Consider the following 18623-nt stretch of genomic DNA (forward strand, 5'->3'; position numbering starts at 1 on the left):
TTACCAGGACAATCCTTAATTGAAAATATAGAGAAATAAGAATGAACGAGAGAAACAGTTTCATCTGAGGAGTTTAATCTGTTTGTTCATACATGAATGCTGGTTTGAAACACACACCGATTTAATTGTTTGCACTCTGCTAAGACCGGGGATCCGGTTCAGTCCCATTTCAACAAATCCAAATCGTTAGGAATCCTTTATCGAATCTTGTTGGGTAGTTGTGTTTGTTAAGAAATTAAGACATCTTAAATTTCACTAAAACGTAAACAAAAAAATTGACAGATTTCTCTATTTGCACAAAGTTAGCAGATTTGTTGTTGCTCCGCTACAGGTCACAGAATAAAGCGTAACACAAACTTGTCATCAGAAAGAAGAGACAGGAGCTTAAACCAAGAGTATGAGACAGAGGCTGAAAAGAGGAGCTGCAGCGATGGAGGAAAGTGATGTGTTTTCTGAAACTTACAACATTTCAACCTTTTCCAGTAGTAACACAAATTAAAATGAGGAGCCTGAATATGAGCGTAATATGTCTCCATTAACATGATATCTGAATATTTAAGGCAGGGATTTGTCATTTTCCCTTTATCGCACATTTTCCATCCAACGAAGCGAGATGTGAACAAGAGATTCGATAAAGGATCCTTAGAGCTGAACAAATATAGGAATTCTACCGACTTAGAACCAGATCCAACGACCAGAGAGCATCAATCCACGTATTTCTAAATGTAATGTAGACACATCATCCTCGTTACACTCTCATCTCAGCGTATAAAAGTTGTTTCGATTGGCATCTGTTGCTCACATGTATATATACTCATAATCAACATCATCAAACCACAAGCTCTTACTTTGATATCACTTCAAGCTTATAGCACGAACAGTGAGTAACCATTCAACCCCCAACATGTTGACTCGGTCCCACAAAACAAAAACAAAGTTCACCTCTGCTCTTCTGCGACGTAAACTTATGGCTATCGGAATTCTGCAGGTACAAATGTGCTTTGATCGACCTGCTGACAAACGTTGGGTAGAAATAAACTCAAGGGTTTGTACAAAATTAAAGTTCAGTCACTCTGACACGAGAAGGCATTTTCTCTCCGGGGTTTGGCTCAATGTATAAAACTGATTTTCTAACTCAGGAAGCCGAGTGGGAGCAGACAGTCATCTGATGTCTCGTGAAAGTCCCGGGTTTTCCAGTAAACAACTGAACAAAGTTTCTGTTTCTTCTAAAGTTTTCAAGTTTGTACTTTAAACAATGAAAGTATAAGTAACAAGACTTTTTAAAAGTAACTCTTCGTTGTGCAATTAACCGTTAAACCTTTAAAAAACACTTTCATCTGGACACTCTGGATATGAGTGGGTCTGTATTCTCTGTGTTGGGGACACAACGTTGTGCTGTTGATGTTTTCATGCACATAATGGGGGGAGGGGGGGGATGGAAATATTTTTGTACATATTTTGTATTTCTAGTAAAGTCCAAGGGCAACACAGGTGTTCGCACACACATTCCTAAAAGCTTATCCGTGCGCATGTGACCTTATTTAATTTGTCACTATATTTAGTGAGATTAAAGTGTTGTCTTCAGTCACATGTCACTGTGATGTCGTGTTAAAATCCTCACTTAGAAGTAACCGTCTTCTTAGTAATGCTCGCTCTCCTGGTCCCTCCTCCCCCTGCTCCTCCTCCGTGCCAAAGATGGCCGGGGATGGTGAAGGCATCGACGCTCATGCCCATGGTCTTCGAGGGGATGGCGCTGAACTGCTTCCTGTCCGAGCTGTACTTGTAGATGGACTCCACCTGGGCGGAGCTAATCGACCGGGGACCGACGCCGGCCAATCGCACCAGCTCCTGGGAGTCGGGGTTCATGGTGTACACGCCCCTGAACTGGCAGCTGGTGTCACGGAAGAGGATGAGGAAGTGGTTGGCCGGACTCTTCTCCATCTCCTGAGGTCGAAAGAAAGAGAACAAATCATTAAGGCCTTCTAGTTTTCATCTGCATCGTCATACATCAAAAATAAATCATGAAACAAATTACTTTATCAGTTTAATAAAGGCTGATTAAAGGTTCAATGATACAAATGAATCCTCTACCTCAACTATCTTGTTCTTCTGTGCCTCGTTGACCTTCCCCGCCAAGCAGCAGCGAGACAGAGCGTTGTGAACGATGAATTTGTTCGACTTGAAGCTCGGTTCTTTGAAAAGCTTCGGACCTGAAAACACAAAGATGTTTTTATAGCACTTTGTAAATGCGTAGTAGTACTGAAGAACCACGGTACTCCACCGCTGTAGCACTGTACCTGTGTATTCTGGGGCGGGCGAGGTTCCATTGGACCCGCTCTCCAAGTCCTTGTCTCGGTTCTGATTGGCCAGTCGACTCGGTGTCACACAGGCCAAAGGCGACTCAGGGCGGCTGCAGGGGAGAGGCCAAACAATGAGCTGATGGATTCTCACCTCATGTCTGTGCTACGCTCGATTAGAAAACGATTCATACATGGACCAGTGATTTAACAAGACATTTGTTTCTTCGTAATAAACGAGTCAAGTATAAGCACTTGTACTGGGGAAGAGGTAGTTAGAACTAATAAGCATAGAAGCACATGTTTTTAGCTTCTGGATGTTAGCATGGTGAAGCTAAATTGATGATGATAACATGAAACCGTTTTTTTTAGACAAGAACTCCAGATAATGTCCAGACAAAAGGGTCTGGACATTATTCACACATTAACAACAGAGCAGGAGTTTGTCAGGTCTGAAATCTATCTAGAACATGAAAGTGAAGAGAGGAGTCTGTAGAACTTTCTCTGGAAAATGTCAGTAAAGTGTCAGGACTCCAGTGCATGTCTGGAAGCAGCTTTACTGTTATGCTAACGGTAGGAATTGAGTATTAACAATGGAGCCTCTGAAGATATGATAGCATCATGGCTGAGACCTGTGCGAATGAGGCATCAATACTTCCTTGGCAGGAGTTTACCTGTGGGGTTTCTTCGTGGCGTCACCACCAGGTTTCCTTGGCTCGTCCGTGGCTGCCAGGTTGAGGGAGGAGTGAGAGTAGACTTTGGTCAATTTAGAGCCTAAACGAAAAAGACACAAAAGAGTTCGGTCAGTTAATCCTCTTCCGTAGATGTTTTTACTTTGTTGACTTCTCTCAGTTTTACCAGCTGCTCCCTTGGCGGGACTCAAAGACAAGTGTGTTTCCTCTCTGGTCATGCTACGAGGTCGAGAGCGCGTTTTCTTTGCAGAAGATCTCCCTTGATTGGGTGACTTTTGCTGCCGCAGCATTTTGTCCAGATCATCCATGATCTTGAGCTGGTGCCGCAGTGCATGCTCCCCTCGCGTGAAATCTCCCCAACGGGCTGGAGTAGCAGGAGGTGTGGGGGAAGGGGAGGTGGTGCCTTCAGGAGGTGTATTGCAGGGAGACGCTCTCTTGTAAGAATCCCCGGGTCTGAGAACAGGAGAATAGTTTATTTTGACAAGTTAAAAGAATCACAATCTCGGTGTCAGGCTGCTAAGATGCATGTGGTTGTGTTTCACCTGTTGTCTCTCTCTCTCTCTTGCTCCTGCAACTGTCTCCTCTTCTTTATCTCCTCTGCTCTCTTCTGCTGTCTTTCCAACAGCAGAGCTCTTTTCTGGGCCATCTCCCCCTCACAAAGAACCTCCTCCTACAACAACACAGGCACATGATCATACACCAAACTGTCGGGACACAATTAACGTGCATGCAAAACAAACTCCTCTTCGTTCTCACCTGAAAGAAGAATCCAATTCCTCCTCTGGTTTCCAGCTCAGTCACTTCTCCACTTAGCTCCAAGGTCTCTGTCTGTCTTGTGTCCTCTTTGGTTTCCGTTGGTTCTTCTGGCAAATCCGTGGCTTCTTCTGCGCGATTCAGTTCCTCTAAAGGATCGAAGGGTTCTGGGACCGGTCCTCTTGCAGGTTCCACAGCAGATTCAGTGTGATCACTCATGGAATCAGAGGAAAACTCCTGCCCACCCTCAGGCTCTCCAAGAGATGACAGAGACTCAATCAGGCTGCAGCGTTTCCCTGCACCTGCGATGCTGAACGCAGCCGAGAGGGACAACGTCTCGCTCTCAAACGAGCACTCTGAAGGAGCACCAGAGCTGCTGCCACCCGCAGTCCTAGGATGCTCTCGTCTGGGATGTGGAGCGACTGGAAGTCCTCCGACAGCCTCTAGCTCCTCCTGCTCCAGCTCCAGCTCCAGGCTGAACTGGGTGGGTGTCTCACTGGAGCCTGTTTCTGATGTGCTCTCATCAGGCTGTGGCTGCTGGGCAGGCTGAGGGAATTCCTGAGGAGTCTTCGGACCACCGATACGGAAGGAAGAGGAGTTTTGATCCCGACACTTGCTGGGGGATACACGCCGCAGGTGGGGGATGGTGTCGACAGTCTGGGTTGTCGTCAAGACGCGACTGAGAGGAGGGAACTTGAGTTCGGAAGGCCGTGGATGGGGGCGCTGATTTTGGGGGCGCTGCTGGTGTTTGGGGCTGCGTGGCGTGGAGGAGGAGTGAATCTTGGTGCGAGGAGCAGGGCAGGAGGAGGAGATGATCGTTTTTGGCGAGTCAGAAAGAGTGTGAGAACGTCGTGACGGAGAGGAGGCACAGGGGAGGTTGGGAGTAGCAGGGATCACCCAAGCTTTGGTGTTGGTCCTGGTAGGAGTCTTTGTTGGGGTTCTTGGTGGTGTCTTGGTTGGTGTGTGGGGGGGAGTTCTGGGTGGTGTCTTGAGGTTGCTTCTACCTGTTGACTTTGCAATGGTCTTGGATGAATTCCTGGGTCTTTGGTTGCTCATGAGATGCTGTTGCTGCTCTGTAAGTTTCTGCATGTCCTTCTGCAGCGACTGCAGAGCTTCACTCAGTTTCTGCACCACCTCGTTGTATTCCACAATGACAGCTTCACCTCCTTTCTCCTTTTCTGCCCCTTTCTTGCTTTCAATAGAGAATGTGACCTGCTTCTCTAACCGAGGAGGGTTGGAAACCGATGGCTTCTCTTTCTCCTTATCTCCATCTTTTTCTTTCTCTGTCTTTTCTTTCTCCTCCTTCTCCTCCTCCTTTTTCAGTTGCTCCTCCATGCACGTGAGGCGCTCCTCCAGAGTGAAAGTATCCTCCCCTGCTCCCTCCCCTCCTCCTTGCTCTTTTTTTAGTTGGAGGAAAGCAGTTTTTCCAAGCCTCTGTCTGTGTTTAGCAAAGATGGCTTCGATGCGTCTTTTTTGGGCTTCAATGCTTTTCCGTTTTTCCTCCAGACGAGCCCCCAGCTCCCAGGCCTCAGAGCCTGGTTCGGGGCCTCTGGGGCCGGGGCTGTCCTGGGGTCCAGGTGCCCCCGCTGGGGTTGAAGGCGTATGTGGAGTTCCGGGGGTTGTTGGTGTCGCGGCAGAGGCGGACTCCTCTCCAGAAGCAGCAGGATGTCTTCTTCTGCTGTCTCGCCGCTCAGCAAAGCTTGTCATTCGTGGACTATTGCTGTTGCTGTGGTTTCCCTGGCGGCCATTACTGGGTCGAATGTTACCGGGCGCATTCCTCGGGCCATCGTCCGACGCTTCAGAGGAGTCGACGCTGCCATCTCGTAGAACTGAATCGTCATCACGTGACATATCGGAGCTCCGTCCTGATCTCTCCCTCCTCTCTCCCCTCCCTTGCCTCACAGTGTCACCCGCCTCTCCCCCGGCCGGCCGGTGGAGGATCCCCGATCGACAGGGAGCAGAGCTGCTGAGCTGAGGATTCTTTTCATCAGGGGAGTGCAGGAAAAAACCAGCAGGAGCTCCCTCGGGACGCAACCTGGGCTCTGGCCGTCCTCCCAACACCCCTCTTCCAACTTTCTCGGGCGTCCTTCCCTTCTTCCGATCTTTGCTGTTGGGAGTATGAACCGCCTGTAGTGCCTCCTCGATAGTCGGCAGCTCCCCTAGCGGTGCCGTGTGAGCGTATGGTCCCCAGGACGAGCGCTGCGAGGGGGCCGAGGCGCTGAGCAGGTGGCTGAGGTCCTCTGGAGGGCTGTACGGGACCCGAGTCATCCCTGCGGCAGTCACCGGTGAGGCCATTGCAGGGATGCCGGCGGTGAGGCTGTCAGTGCTGACGGAGCGAAAGACAGAATCTATTGGGTTTCCCATGACAATGTCAACATCACTGTCCAGCCCAAATGGGATGCTGAAAGTCACTGCTGAGAGAGGACGACTGCGGAGAGTTGGGTGATGATGGGGGGATGAACCAATGGATGGATTCACAAGGCAATATGGAAAAAGAAGAAACCACAAAAGCCAAAGTAAGAAGATTTAGAAATTAAGATAAAACATGAGAGCAATACAACATTTACCATAGAAGCTTTTAAATATATGTACCTGATTTGTTTCTTTGTCCAGCTTTTGTTTTCTGAAGACATAAAAAAGAGTAAAGTAGAAATAAAGTTTACTTTGGTTGATCTACTTCAAAGGAAACAATCTCGTGCTATGTTTTTCTTACCCGGTGACACCGGAGAGGAGATGGGCACAAAGGGTTGTTTGAAGACAAAGGAAGGAGAGCCGCTGAAACCCGGGACAATCAAAAGAAACCTCAAATGTAAGTCCCTGATAACAACGTGTTACAGGTTTGAATCTAAGCATAAAACAGTATATCTAGTAATTCTATGAGATCAGACTTTATTGTTTTTCTATTTCATTTGGGTTTGCTGCAGGATTTCATGTTTCATGTTTATTGTGCTTCTCGTACCTGTTGCTGTTTCCACTGACAGGACTTGTACAGTCCAGGAAACATGAGATGTCTGAAAGACAAAGAGGATTCAAAGGCTGATATTTACAGTATTTATCAAACACCAACAATATGACAGAAGAGCATCAGACCTGTGAGGTCGATGGGTTGTATGGTCTGAACGAAATCCGGCTTCTTGACCTCGAACCAGTCTAACAGCTCTGCTATGAAGCTCATGATGTTCAGCTGAGAGAAAGAAAAAAAAGAGACAGACGCACACGTGAGATGAGATTTCAGAGGCCGGACAGCAGCAACTCTCGTCTGTTAACCGCTTGAAAACACAAGTGAACAATAACATCCCAGATTTCTAAAAGACAGATGTTAACACAGTCAAAAGGTGTGTTAACATATATAACTCTCATAACACGTTTATAAAGGTGATTTTTGGTATTGAAAGCCATAACCAGGCTGATTAAACTCTTTTTTAATTCATCACTTGTAAATCACAGCACATATTACCTTCTATACTTACTAAAATAATAACAACTTGATCATTGAGGATATAATATACAGGGTTTATAATAAATTAAACTGGGCTGAATAATCTTAAAAAGAACCTGTCCCCAACCTAAACATAACCCTAACCTTCACCTAACCCTACTCACACCCTTTGTCACTGATAGAGAGACAAACTTGATGTGGTGCAATCAATTGTTTCCACAGAATAACCAGAATCTGACGGCAGCTGCAGGGTTGAAGGTTGACACAACATTTGTTAATGTTTAAGTTAAAAAACAGAATTTAAGTGACAATATCCCGATGCTTACATGAAGATCAGGAGGAGCGTAGAGCAGGTCCTCCACAGCCAGGGGGCAGCAGCTCTGTAAACTGCTCTCACTGAGCTCTCGGATCAGCTGCAGGTTGTAGAGACTGTCGGCCACTGACATGGTGTCCTTCAGACACACATCTGGAAGAGAACAGGAAGTTTACACATGTTGTTGTGTAACATCTGTGTGCGTTTGTGTGTCAGAAGGTTTAATCCAATATCATTTCTTCAACTCAAACAAAGTCTATCAATGTGTCGTCCCGCTCACTGTACTGAAACACAACTGAACGCTGGACATTACCCATGATCCCCGGCTTCCTGAACCAGAAGAGCTGAAATCCACCAAACTCTGTTTAGAAATCTTCATATTTTAAAGGTTTCCTGCTGAATATTGGAGATAAACGCTGGTTTTTAATAACTTATTAATTATTTTATTTTATTTACATCCTATTCCCTTTTCAAGTTAATTTGTCTTTTTAAGTTAATTTTGATTCTACCAATTCACGTCTTATCCTTTTTACTTGTATTTCTTTTCTTTGCGATGATTTAAAAACACTCTGGCTCAACTCTGACTTTGAATGATGGATCTGTCATTTACACTGTTGAGAGTTTGAAAGCATCCAGATATTACTAATGAACATGTGAGTGTGTGTTATCGTGTGTGAGTGTGTGTACCCTCTAGAGGCAGCAGGCTGGGGCAGTAGAAGTGCATCACAGCAGCTATAGCGCAGCCATTAGACAGATCCTTGACCGCAGAGACCAGAGGGAAAGTGGGAGTCAGCTTAGACAGCACTTTGTCCTTCCTGTAACGGATCTAGAGACGAGAGAGAGAGAGAGAGAGAGAGAGAGAGAGAGAGAGAGAGAGAGAGAGAGAGAGAGTGAGATAGAGGAAAAGGAAAGAGGAAAGGGAAAGAGGGAGATGAGACAGAGAGAAGAGGGGAAAAAAGAGGAGGAGTTGTGCAACCACAAGGAAAGAAGGAAATCATGAAGAAGATGCAGAAAAAGTCCACAGATATGAAAATAGATAAAAAAGCCCAAAAAGTTAGAAATAAACGTAAAACCAGAAACTATCGTCCAAGTGCAGCCAAACTCCAGGAAAACCGCAAATATAAGGAAACCCACAGAAACAAAGCGCAAGACCAGTGATGCCTGAGGTAGGAAACATTTGCGCACACACACACACACAGACACACACGCAACACACACACACCAACCAGAAGGTGCAGTGCAAAGGTAAAAAAGTGCCGATACAAAAAAATTGGATTAAAAAAACGAGGAAAAATGTCAGTGATTGTAAGTGAAAATGAAAGTTTGCTCCGGTGTCCATGCAGCAGAAACAGGCACTGACAACACTGTGATCCCTCACTTCTACTCTGTTACACACAAACAGTGCATGAACACAACTTGTGATGTTGTGCAGCCTTGTTGCAGGAGTTCGACGAGGAAAAGTTCCGTATCAAAAATTAACACCCGGCCTCGTGGTGCCTCCTATAACATGGCTTTGTAGCACACACTAAAAGAAAAGTACTGAAACATAAATATGGATAAGTAGTGTTAAAATCTGATGAGGCTTAAATGATCCATCCAAACCTCGGTGTTGGACTGGCAACTAGTTAGCCGTCGGTTAGTTGGATATTGGACAACAGCGTGGGGGAGGTGTGGCGATTGGTCAGTCTGTCATACCCCTTCTCCACCAAGGCAGTTCAAGGGTCTGTGCCTCGTCTGGAACCAGCTCTTTGAGTTTCGACAGCCAAACAATGATCTCCCATAATATTTTAACCATCCACTGTAGACTTACCAAAAGCTACGAGATTGTGAAACCGCGATTTACGCTCCTTTAGAAGCCACAAGTCAGAATGATGTCAACTGTGTTTTAAGAGAAACGTGTTTTCAAAGAGAAGCACCACACTACCCACAATCCTCAGATGTAATGGCAACGTCTCTGTTAACGTGGAAATGTTTACCGCAACTGAAAAATCGTGTCGGTTACAATCAGATCGTTCAGCGTTACTACACCAGGTTACTAAATTATTAAACCATAGGTAAAGTCAGGTTAAATTTAAGAAGAAGTGGGTGGACAGGGACAATTTGAAAAGGTTTATGGGATGTGTAGTTTCCTTCATTCTCAAAATAACGTGCTTTTGCCTTACTTTCCATTTCCAATCTTTTTTTTTGCAATGGAAAAGTTAAAGTTTTAACGATTCATCTCGTAGCCGGTCGGCCTTTCGGTGGGAATGGGAAATTGACTTCCGGAACCAAAGCTATGCTAACAGTAGGGTTGCAAAATTCCGGGAATATTCAAAGTTGGAAACTTTCCATGGGAATATACTGGAATATACAGGTATATACAGGAAATCAGAGGCGTACACAGTATAGTGATGCACACAGTGACGTAACGATCTTTTTCTAGAATGATGGTTTTGCCCGAGCACCAGGTTCACGTTGGAGGAAAAGGGGCGTCGGTCAGTCGAGTGTGTCGCTCTACGGCAGACGTGGAGGATGAGGGTGAGATAAGAGCGAGGTGTTATACGTTACCACTGGCGGCTTATTCCCCGACTCCTTCAAACAAAAAGCGATAGCATGCTGGATGGGGGCGGGGGGGGATGGCAGAGAGAGGGAAACAAGCATAAATGACAAGGGGGCTCGGTCATCATGGGAACCGCCACACCCACAGAGTCACATGGTACTGCTCAGGAAGAGAGGAGCGACGGAGGGAGGAGGAGGAGGACGAGGAAGAGGAGGAGAGGAAGGGGGGCAAACAAAAGGGGGACGCAGATGTATTTAAATAACCAGCGAGGAAGGAAATTCACCCCCCTCCCTCGCTCTTCTCCAACATCTCCTCCTCCCTCCTCCGCTCTCTGGGCAGTTTGAGATGAAACTGATGACTGAACGGGACAAAGTCAGAAGACGCCTCGGTGTCCACAACAGCATCAGTTGGTAACAATCACAGGAATCATCATTAATAGGACACTTCAGTGGCTGAGAAGGTCGAACACCTCACGGCACAGACACAGATACAGAGTGTGGCATTTCCAGCAGGCACAGTAATGTCAGCCGCAGCCGATGGACACACTCAGAGAGGAGGACAGACGGGAGGAGAGGAGGACACTTACTGGGACTAGTTTCCAGTACCAGCGGTTGGATGGACACTGGCCGAGGGCACGACAGAGAAAAAAAAAAAAACAGTTGGGAGGAAACAGAGAAGCAGAGCGAGGTCGATGTTAGAAGCTCGAGCAACAGAAGCAATGAGAGACATGTGCTGAATGGAAAATCTTCATGCATGTCAGTGTGTGTGTGTTTACCGTGTCCTGGACCGACTGCAGGTCCGTGCACGTCTGGGATCTGAGCGGCTCCTCTTCTTCTGTGCATTCCCTCAACTTCTGGTTGAGCTGTAAGAACAAGATGACGGATGTTGAAGGATGATTTCAATTCAAATATAGGACGAAAGAATCTGAAGTGGCAGCGTTTCGATTAAATACAAAAATGAACTTGAAAGTCGACGGTCCCCTCATGAAACCACGTTTAAATTCATTCAGATTTGGATCTGCACCAAATTGCAAAAACATCTCGCAAAGTTGATGAAAGTGAAATAGATCCTATCCACATCTACACTACACTTTTATGGGTTCTTCTCTGACCCATAATGCATCACCATCACAGGTTCCTGCTGAAAAACAAACAAACACAGACAAAACAGAACTTCCTTGGCAATAAGAAAACACATAAATGAAAATGTTAAGAACTACACCAAACAAACTAAACTAAAACACTAAGATAAGATAAGATAATAAATGATTAGTCCCAAACCCTGAAATTTCCATTGTAACAGCAGAATAGAAAGTAATAATAAATAAACATGTCATTCTTACAAATGTAAAGAGACATTCAAAGTATAAAAATGAGTAAATAGAGTGTGAACATGAGATAGAACCAGGACAGAAAGTGAGTCTCACCCTGTTGACCCAGAAGAGCAGAGCGTTCTCCCACGGAGCGCCGACGCCCATCTGCCCCGCCTCCACCGCCATCTTAACCCGGCCCACCGTCTCTTCAGCCGCCAGTGACATCAGAGAGTCAATCAGGGCCAGGTGGGACTTCTGCACCAATCAGAGACAAGATTTAACCCCCTCAGCCTCTTCGACTGACAACGACAACACGAGGAGTCGAACTACAGACCACGCACCGTCTTGATGGGGACGCTGCTGAGGTCCTCCTCGGTGACGTCTACTTCCTGGACCCTGGGAGCGAAGCCTTTCTTGATGAGGTGCTGCAGCAGGGCGGCGTTGTCGGCGGGTGACCCCTGCACCGCGGGCCCGGAGACCCCGTGTGCCTGGGCGAGCAGGGCCTGAGCTCGGCAGTAGATCTCCGGGGACAGAAGCAGCTTGGAGACGGCCGGCTTCAGGTGCTCCTGCTTGTACTGGTCCTTGTAGAGCGGCTCCCGGAACTCCACTGGGACGTTTTCTGCAGAGAGGAGAAGGAGCAGTGACTGGTTCATTGTTTCAGTCTGAACTACAATAACATGCAGACATTCAGGATCCCCAGAGGATGAATCCTACTGACTTCACTGATCCGGGCTTTTTCCTCCAGGGACAAAACGAGGTTGATGTTTCTGGACTGATCTCAGACCACCAAGACATTTGTTTCACACATTCATGATCCTCAGAGGATGAATCCTACTACCTCTGAGCTTTACCTGCAGGTTTTCATTTTTTTTAATTCAGTGAAGTATCTCAACATCCACTTTTGAACGCCCACTTCATTGTGTTCATACATTCATGATCCCACATGATGAATCATACCGACTTTAACGATCCCCCATTTGTTCTTTCCCAATATCCTGTTGTTCCCAGTTGTGTTTTGAATTGTGGTTTGTTGAACTGCCAAGTTCTTTAGATCTATTCAGGACGAACGTTTTTATATGTTCAATTACTTACTTTAAGTAGCTGTAAAACTAATACTTGAAGATTAAAGAACAGATTTCCTGGGACACAGATTCAGGAATAATTTTTACAATTTTCTTTTTTTCTTTCTTTGTGAGAAAGTGATTTATACGATTTCCACTGTTTTACCAGGTAAATAATTCATGGATCTTGATGAAAATAATCAGGCATAAGGAGCTGATATCTACGAGTTTGTGTAATTAGGAACATCTGGTTTTAATTCAAGGGGACTAGACTTCTACTGAGTTTGTATAATTTGTTTACAGATATCGAATTATACTAGAAATAAATTTGAGTTCTCAGCTGAGTTACCTGAGAGTCCGGCTGCATTCTAACAAACCATTGGTTTGAAAAAAGCCCCTGGAGTCTGCCTGTGCCTCGAGGGAGATGGAGATGCAGTTATCTCAAGTAAGGAAGTGAGAGCTGCGTGCATGCAGAGGAACCGCCGTGTTCTCATGCTGCAGCTGAGAATGAATATTTCAGTGGATGGACGGTGCGATTCGAGAGAATCCAATCAATCATTACGAGGAGAAACACAACCAAGAAGCAGTTCATGGAGGTTGCACAAGAGACCTCCTGCAGGAGGTGGGAAGAGTGAGTCAGCTCCTCTGCATTGTTCCCTGAGAAGCAAAGAAAAGCCTTCTCCAACTCCAGAGCACAGAAACTCTTCGTCGAGGCCTCGTCCTGCTTGGAAAAGGTCACAGAGGTCACACGGGCTCCACTGGTCTGACGGAGAAACCTCAGAAAGTTAAGAGAAGAAGTTTCCTCAAAGTGGAGAAGAGACAGCGTCTGACTGCAGGAGAGGATAATACCATCATCTGCATGAACAGCTCAGCTCAGAGAGGTCACTCATACAAGAGATGGTGTGTGTTTGTGCGTGAGTGTGTGTGTGTGTGTGTGTGTGTGTGTGCGTGCATGTCAAGTCCTCTATGAAGCTCAGTAACACACACTCTCCTCACTGACCCATATTCCAGCTCCGCAGCCCCTGGACGACCACTGGAGATTGAAGTGGATTTCTTTAAGTGAGTATCAGAGTCTCTTCCTGTAGTCGAGCCTCTCTTCCTCTCTTAGTCGTTTCTCTTCTCCTCCTTTTCCTCCTTCATCTTTCTTCTCAGAAACATCTATGACTCACACAGGATCTGTGAAACCTCCCTTCTTTCATTTCACCTCCACCAATGAGGTTTTGTTTTAAGGAACCGAATTTTCACTTTCGTTGCAATTAGAGGTTCTTCAACGATTTCAGAGATTTCTCAAAGAATAAAATCATTAGGGGACAGATATTCATGAGAGAGATACAATTGGTGCAGATCCAAATAGATCTGGAGCAGTTGGCCTCTCAGCTCCTGGTGGTTTTCTTTGGTTTGATAAGAGCCTGAAGAATCATCATCACCAAACATCTCTGTTTCTGCCGGCTGGACTTTTCAAACTTAAAAGAGTTTCCTCACTTCTCTGTCACTCCAATCAAAATGAAGTTCAGTATTTATAATCAATCTTTTCCACTCAAAGCACTTTACAGAGCAGTTTTCACACAGGGCATCTATGTGCATCGATCTCCATGAGATCTATCAGTATCATGCACCGAAGATCCTTCAGCATCCGGAGCTGGAAAGACCGGGATCCAAACCACTGACATTCTGTTAAGAGGATAACCGCTCTCCCCCCGCAGCCACACACACAAATCTGTAGCAGAGTTGATGCGTTTTCAAAGGAACACGTGGGATAGTTTCATCCTAGTTTCTTCATGAAACTGGAACAACTCTGCTCGTCCTGTCTTTCTTCTGCCAGAGACGTTGTGTCTCTGTGTCACCACACAAACATCAGTGTGAGCACACACTCCACTGCAGTGTGACACACACACTGTGTTAAAGGGGGGTCCTCGGCGTCTCACTCGGCAGCGCTGGGAGGAAGTAGGGCTGCCGTCACTATGGGAACTGTGGGAATGGGACTGGACTGCAGAGAAGGACTAACCCACTTAGTGTCATTTCATCTGGAGGCAGCAGAAACAACACAACAGCTCTCATCTAAATCTCACAACATGCTAACACATGAAAAACACATGTTCAGGAGCTTAACGTGTCTCGTTATGTGCTGGTTTCTTTCTCCATTAGGCCACTTGATGAACTGTTTTATCAATAACACGTCACAGGAGGCGTCCGAGAGGTCGACACACACACTTTATATAACTCAATCGTGCATATAGCTTTCTACAGCCTATTGTGAATATCCCATTTCATCCTGGTGCAGTCGAGATGTCATCTGTGAGTTAGATTTCAATATGAGATTAACTGTGTTATTTCGTTCTAGGATCTAAACCTAGTTTGTTTGTTACTAGCCCCATGCACAGACTTTACCACTACATATTCTTATATATTTAGATATTTATATATATATATTTTTCTGCTGTACATTTTATATTTTATTGTACTATCTAATCCCTTATGTCAGTGATGTGTTTAAGTGTATAAGCTACTGGATAATCTAACCCTAACCCACGGGATTAATACAGTGTCCATCTATCTATCCATCTATCCATCTATCTATCTATCTATCTATCTATCTATCTATCTATCTATCTATCTATCTATCTATCTAAACAGATTGCAGGATGAAAGAAAAACGATAAAACACGTCACCACAGAACTCGGTGGAAGGATGAACAACGTGTCAGGGAGGAATTCTCAGTGAGGTAATTTCCTGGTTAAATAAAGTTTTACAATACAGAGAATCCTGATTGGTTCATTTATTCCTCTGTGTTTATTAGTGACGTGGACAAATCTAACAACCAGAAAGCAGGAAGAAGTTATTCTTTTTTTGGGCCGTTCATCCAAACCATCTATTATCTGTAACGTCCGGGGGGTCGCCAGCCAATCACAGGGCCAGCATACAAACACCAGCAGCCATTCACGTTCACAATTTCACTCCACTGAGACGAACTGGAATTCAAACCAGGAACCTTCCAGTGCCACCCACTTGGCCACTGTGCCGCCCCTCCTCTGCTCATGTCGAGTATAATCAGTCAGTGCTTTTCCCCCTCTGAGCCTCCATTAACATTGTATGAGGCAGCCGCTCTGACCAGTTGACAGCGATGAAGACGAGGAGGGCTCCCTGCTGAGAGGAGGCTTCCAGCTCGTCTCTCCTCTCGTGTCACAGACTCGTCCACTGGACACACACACAACGTGTAGCTGTGGAACCGGCACAACAACACAACACACAACATGAAGCAGTGGAACCGGCACGACAGCACAACACAACACACAACGTGGATCGTTACATAAACTGGGTTTAGTGAGGAGCTTCACAGTGACATCACAATGTGAATCAGCAGAACCTGCAGACCTGCTGTTTCATCATCCTTCATCCATCATTCATCCACTCATCATCCATTCATCATCCATAGATCATACAGCATTCATCATACAGCATCCATCCATCATCCATTCATCCTTCCTCCAACATCCATCATTCATCCATTCATCATTCATAAATCATCCAGCATCCATCATCTCAAACCGGATTTTCGGTTTTCTATCATTAGAATAAAATTAAATCAGGTTTTGATGCATTTGGTTGAAAAGGGAGGAACCATAATTTATTTCCTTCTCTCTTTCCTCCCTTCTGTCTTTCTTACTTTCTTTCTTTCCTTCCGTCCTTTCCTCCTTCTTAACTCTTTCCTTCCTTCTTTCTTAGTTCTTTTCTTTCCTTTCCTTCCTTCTCTCTTAATATATTTATTCTTCCTTCCCCCATCTCTCTCTCTCTCTCTCTCTCTCTCTCTCTCTCTCTCTCTCTCTCTCTCTCTCTCTCTCTCTCTCTCTCTCTCTCTCTTCATTTCACTCCATATCATACTGATGAATAAACTGATCAATAACGATAACAGTCATTGGCTGGAGGACTTTGCAGTGATGTCATCCAACACAACACAACCACAGACTGAAGAAAGAGACTCACACACATGAATCAGAACATGGCACAACAATAACATCTCCACATACACACACAACACACACACACACACACACACACACACACACACACACACACACACACACGTGAATTATCTCCGTGAGAATAAACTGCTTTACATTTAAACTTCTGCAGGTTGTCTTGAATCACTCCCTTCCTGTTTCTCACGTTGACCTCTGACCTCTGACCTCCCATTGAGTTTGATGCATTTGCAGTTTTCACCACAGAAAAAACTCTCCATTGTCTCACGTGTCACCTTCACTTCTCTACCACGCGCCACAGCCCAACGTGCGTGCGTGCGTAACACTGACACAAATATTATGCTGTGCTCTGACCCGTTTACACACACATCACCTATAGATGCAAAACACTGCATTGGTCATAATTAATTGAGTGTGTGTGTGTGCGTGTGTGTGCGTGTGTGTGTGTGTGTGTGTCTGTGTGTGTGTTAGCTGTCGGATGGAGAACCCCTCCACAGGCCTGAGGACGCGGATCTCTTTGTTGCAGTGCGGTGAGGACAGACTCCTCCATCCCGCACCATCAGGAGAATCCTCCGGGGGGACGAGCCGCACATTCGCGTCAGTAATTAGCGGAGGATCGTCCTCATGGTGCGGGAACAATGACGCTGCATGGACCGGGCAGGTGGAGCACGCGGCCCCGGGATGAGGATGGATGGGGAGCGGCTGGATGCTGGAGGTCTCATCCCCAATAAAAACCGAGAAACCTCCAGCTCCGAGCGGCGGGGATGAATCATGAAGCGCCCCGCCCAAGCGGCAGCAGCGGCGGCTGTGATGCGAGCAGGCTCCGGGGTGTGTGTACCTGCAGAGCCGTACGACTTCGACAGCAGCCACCGGACACTGGCGCAGATCTTGGCCCGGCTGATGTCGTACTGGTCCAGGGGTTTGATCTCCGGCACCGGGCAGGTCCTCTTCATCGCGCCGGGAGAGTCCTCCATGGCGCTCGGACAGAGGAGGAGCGCTCGGAGGAGGAGAGGCGGCAGCACCGGGGAAATGTGAGGAGGAGGAGGAAGGATGGAGGAGGAGGGAGGATGGAGGGAGGAGGGAGGAGGAGGGAGGAGGAGGGAGGAGGAAGGAGGAGGAGGATGGAGGGAGGATGGAGGAGGAGGGAGGAGGAGGGAGGAGGAGGGAGGAGGAGGAGGAGGAGGAGGGAGGATGAGGAGGAGGTTCCCGTGATGCAGACGCACCATCACAATTTCATGATGACCAGGCTGAGCCACAGAAAAAGACAAATTAAGGTTAAAATCATTCTTACTAGGAAATAAAATATAAAATCTGTTATTTCTGATCGAGAATATCAATCGAGAATATCAATGCAAGAAGAGTTTAAAAACACATATAAACGAAAACACACCAGGTTGATCCATGGGTCCAATCAGGGTCCAGGCCTGAGAGTTTTATATTCTAAATATTGTGATTGTGATTTTGAAATAGTTGCATGATTCTAAAAAGATAAATAATGGTCAGATTAAATCATATATTTAAATTATACATTGCATTAAGACTGTATCTGATACTTACTGTCCTGTTTAACAACTGTAATTACAAAGAGGTAAATGCTGTGTGTTTGTAGATTGCAAATATCGTGATATCCGTTCATGAATATCATCAAGAATATCAAGTTTACTGCATTTTCTACTTTGAGCTCGGATAGAAACTGAACTTGATCTCTAAGAGAACATCCCTGTTTTGATTAAAGATTCAACTTTACTATCCAAGCCCAGATCCACATGTTTAAAGTCTGACTAAGATGCAGGTTTCGCTCTGAAGCTTCAGAAGTTTCCCTCAAAGTTACATCATTTTTCAGCCTTTTAATAAAATCCTTGGATTGGATTTCCACTGGAAGATACAGTGAAACACTGACAGGTACTTAAAAACACAGCGACTCTGGAAGAAACCAGTTAATTCTGTCTAATGGCTGAAACATCAACACTGGTTGATAGACATGGACCAACAGCTCCCTCCATTTTGGCTTCTCCAGGCCTCCACAGTTTCTATTGTAATGTGAACTCACTCTAGATACTTCCAAGGTTCATAAGAGAATCTTTAATACATAAAATACCTCAAACTCATCCTGTACATCAGTGTGCGTGAGTGTATTTCAGGAGCCGAGCACTGTCGGAGCTTTTCAAAGAGGAGCAGCATCAGTCTCCGAGAATGTGACTCGGCCGGTTTGTTTTCTTCCTGTGGACGAGTGGAAGAT

The 18623-nt window shown here is 45.8% G+C and overlaps 1 protein-coding gene across 1 annotated transcript; it reads right to left on the reverse strand.

The window, feature by feature from the left end:
• Nucleotides 1-68: 68 nt before the first annotated feature.
• LOC133954449 (calmodulin-regulated spectrin-associated protein 3-like) lies at nucleotides 69-17382 on the reverse strand. Its single transcript, XM_062388881.1, has 19 exons — nucleotides 17223-17382; nucleotides 11687-11964; nucleotides 11460-11600; nucleotides 10809-10895; nucleotides 10620-10655; nucleotides 10042-10089; nucleotides 8182-8320; nucleotides 7508-7647; nucleotides 6833-6926; nucleotides 6702-6753; nucleotides 6456-6517; nucleotides 6335-6365; nucleotides 3746-6170; nucleotides 3532-3659; nucleotides 3156-3442; nucleotides 2972-3071; nucleotides 2298-2410; nucleotides 2092-2210; nucleotides 69-1944 (listed from the first exon to the last, which is right to left on the reverse strand). The coding sequence occupies exons 1-19, from the start codon at nucleotides 17356-17358 to the stop codon at nucleotides 1618-1620; spliced, it is 4743 nt and encodes a 1580-aa protein (XP_062244865.1). The 5' UTR covers nucleotides 17359-17382; the 3' UTR covers nucleotides 69-1617.
• Between the last annotated feature and the right edge of the window lie 1241 nt (nucleotides 17383-18623).

This window comes from Platichthys flesus, chromosome 5 (assembly GCF_949316205.1).
Source record: "Platichthys flesus chromosome 5, fPlaFle2.1, whole genome shotgun sequence".
NCBI classification, from domain to species: Eukaryota; Metazoa; Chordata; class Actinopteri; order Pleuronectiformes; family Pleuronectidae; genus Platichthys; species Platichthys flesus.

What these genes read in the sequence shown, in the direction of transcription:
- LOC133954449 (XM_062388881.1), bottom strand. Translation starts at nt 17,358, where the DNA reads ATGGAGGACTCTCCCGGCGCGATGAAGAGGACCTGCCCGGTGCCGGAG. An exon ending in CAGCCTGCTGCCTCTAGAGG is followed by an intron (nt 7,648 to 8,181) that starts GTACACACACTC and finishes GTTCTCTTCCAG; the next exon opens with ATGTGTGTCTGAAGGACACC. An exon ending in ACAACCCATCGACCTCACAG is followed by an intron (nt 6,754 to 6,832) that starts GTCTGATGCTCT and finishes TTTGTCTTTCAG; the next exon opens with ACATCTCATGTTTCCTGGAC.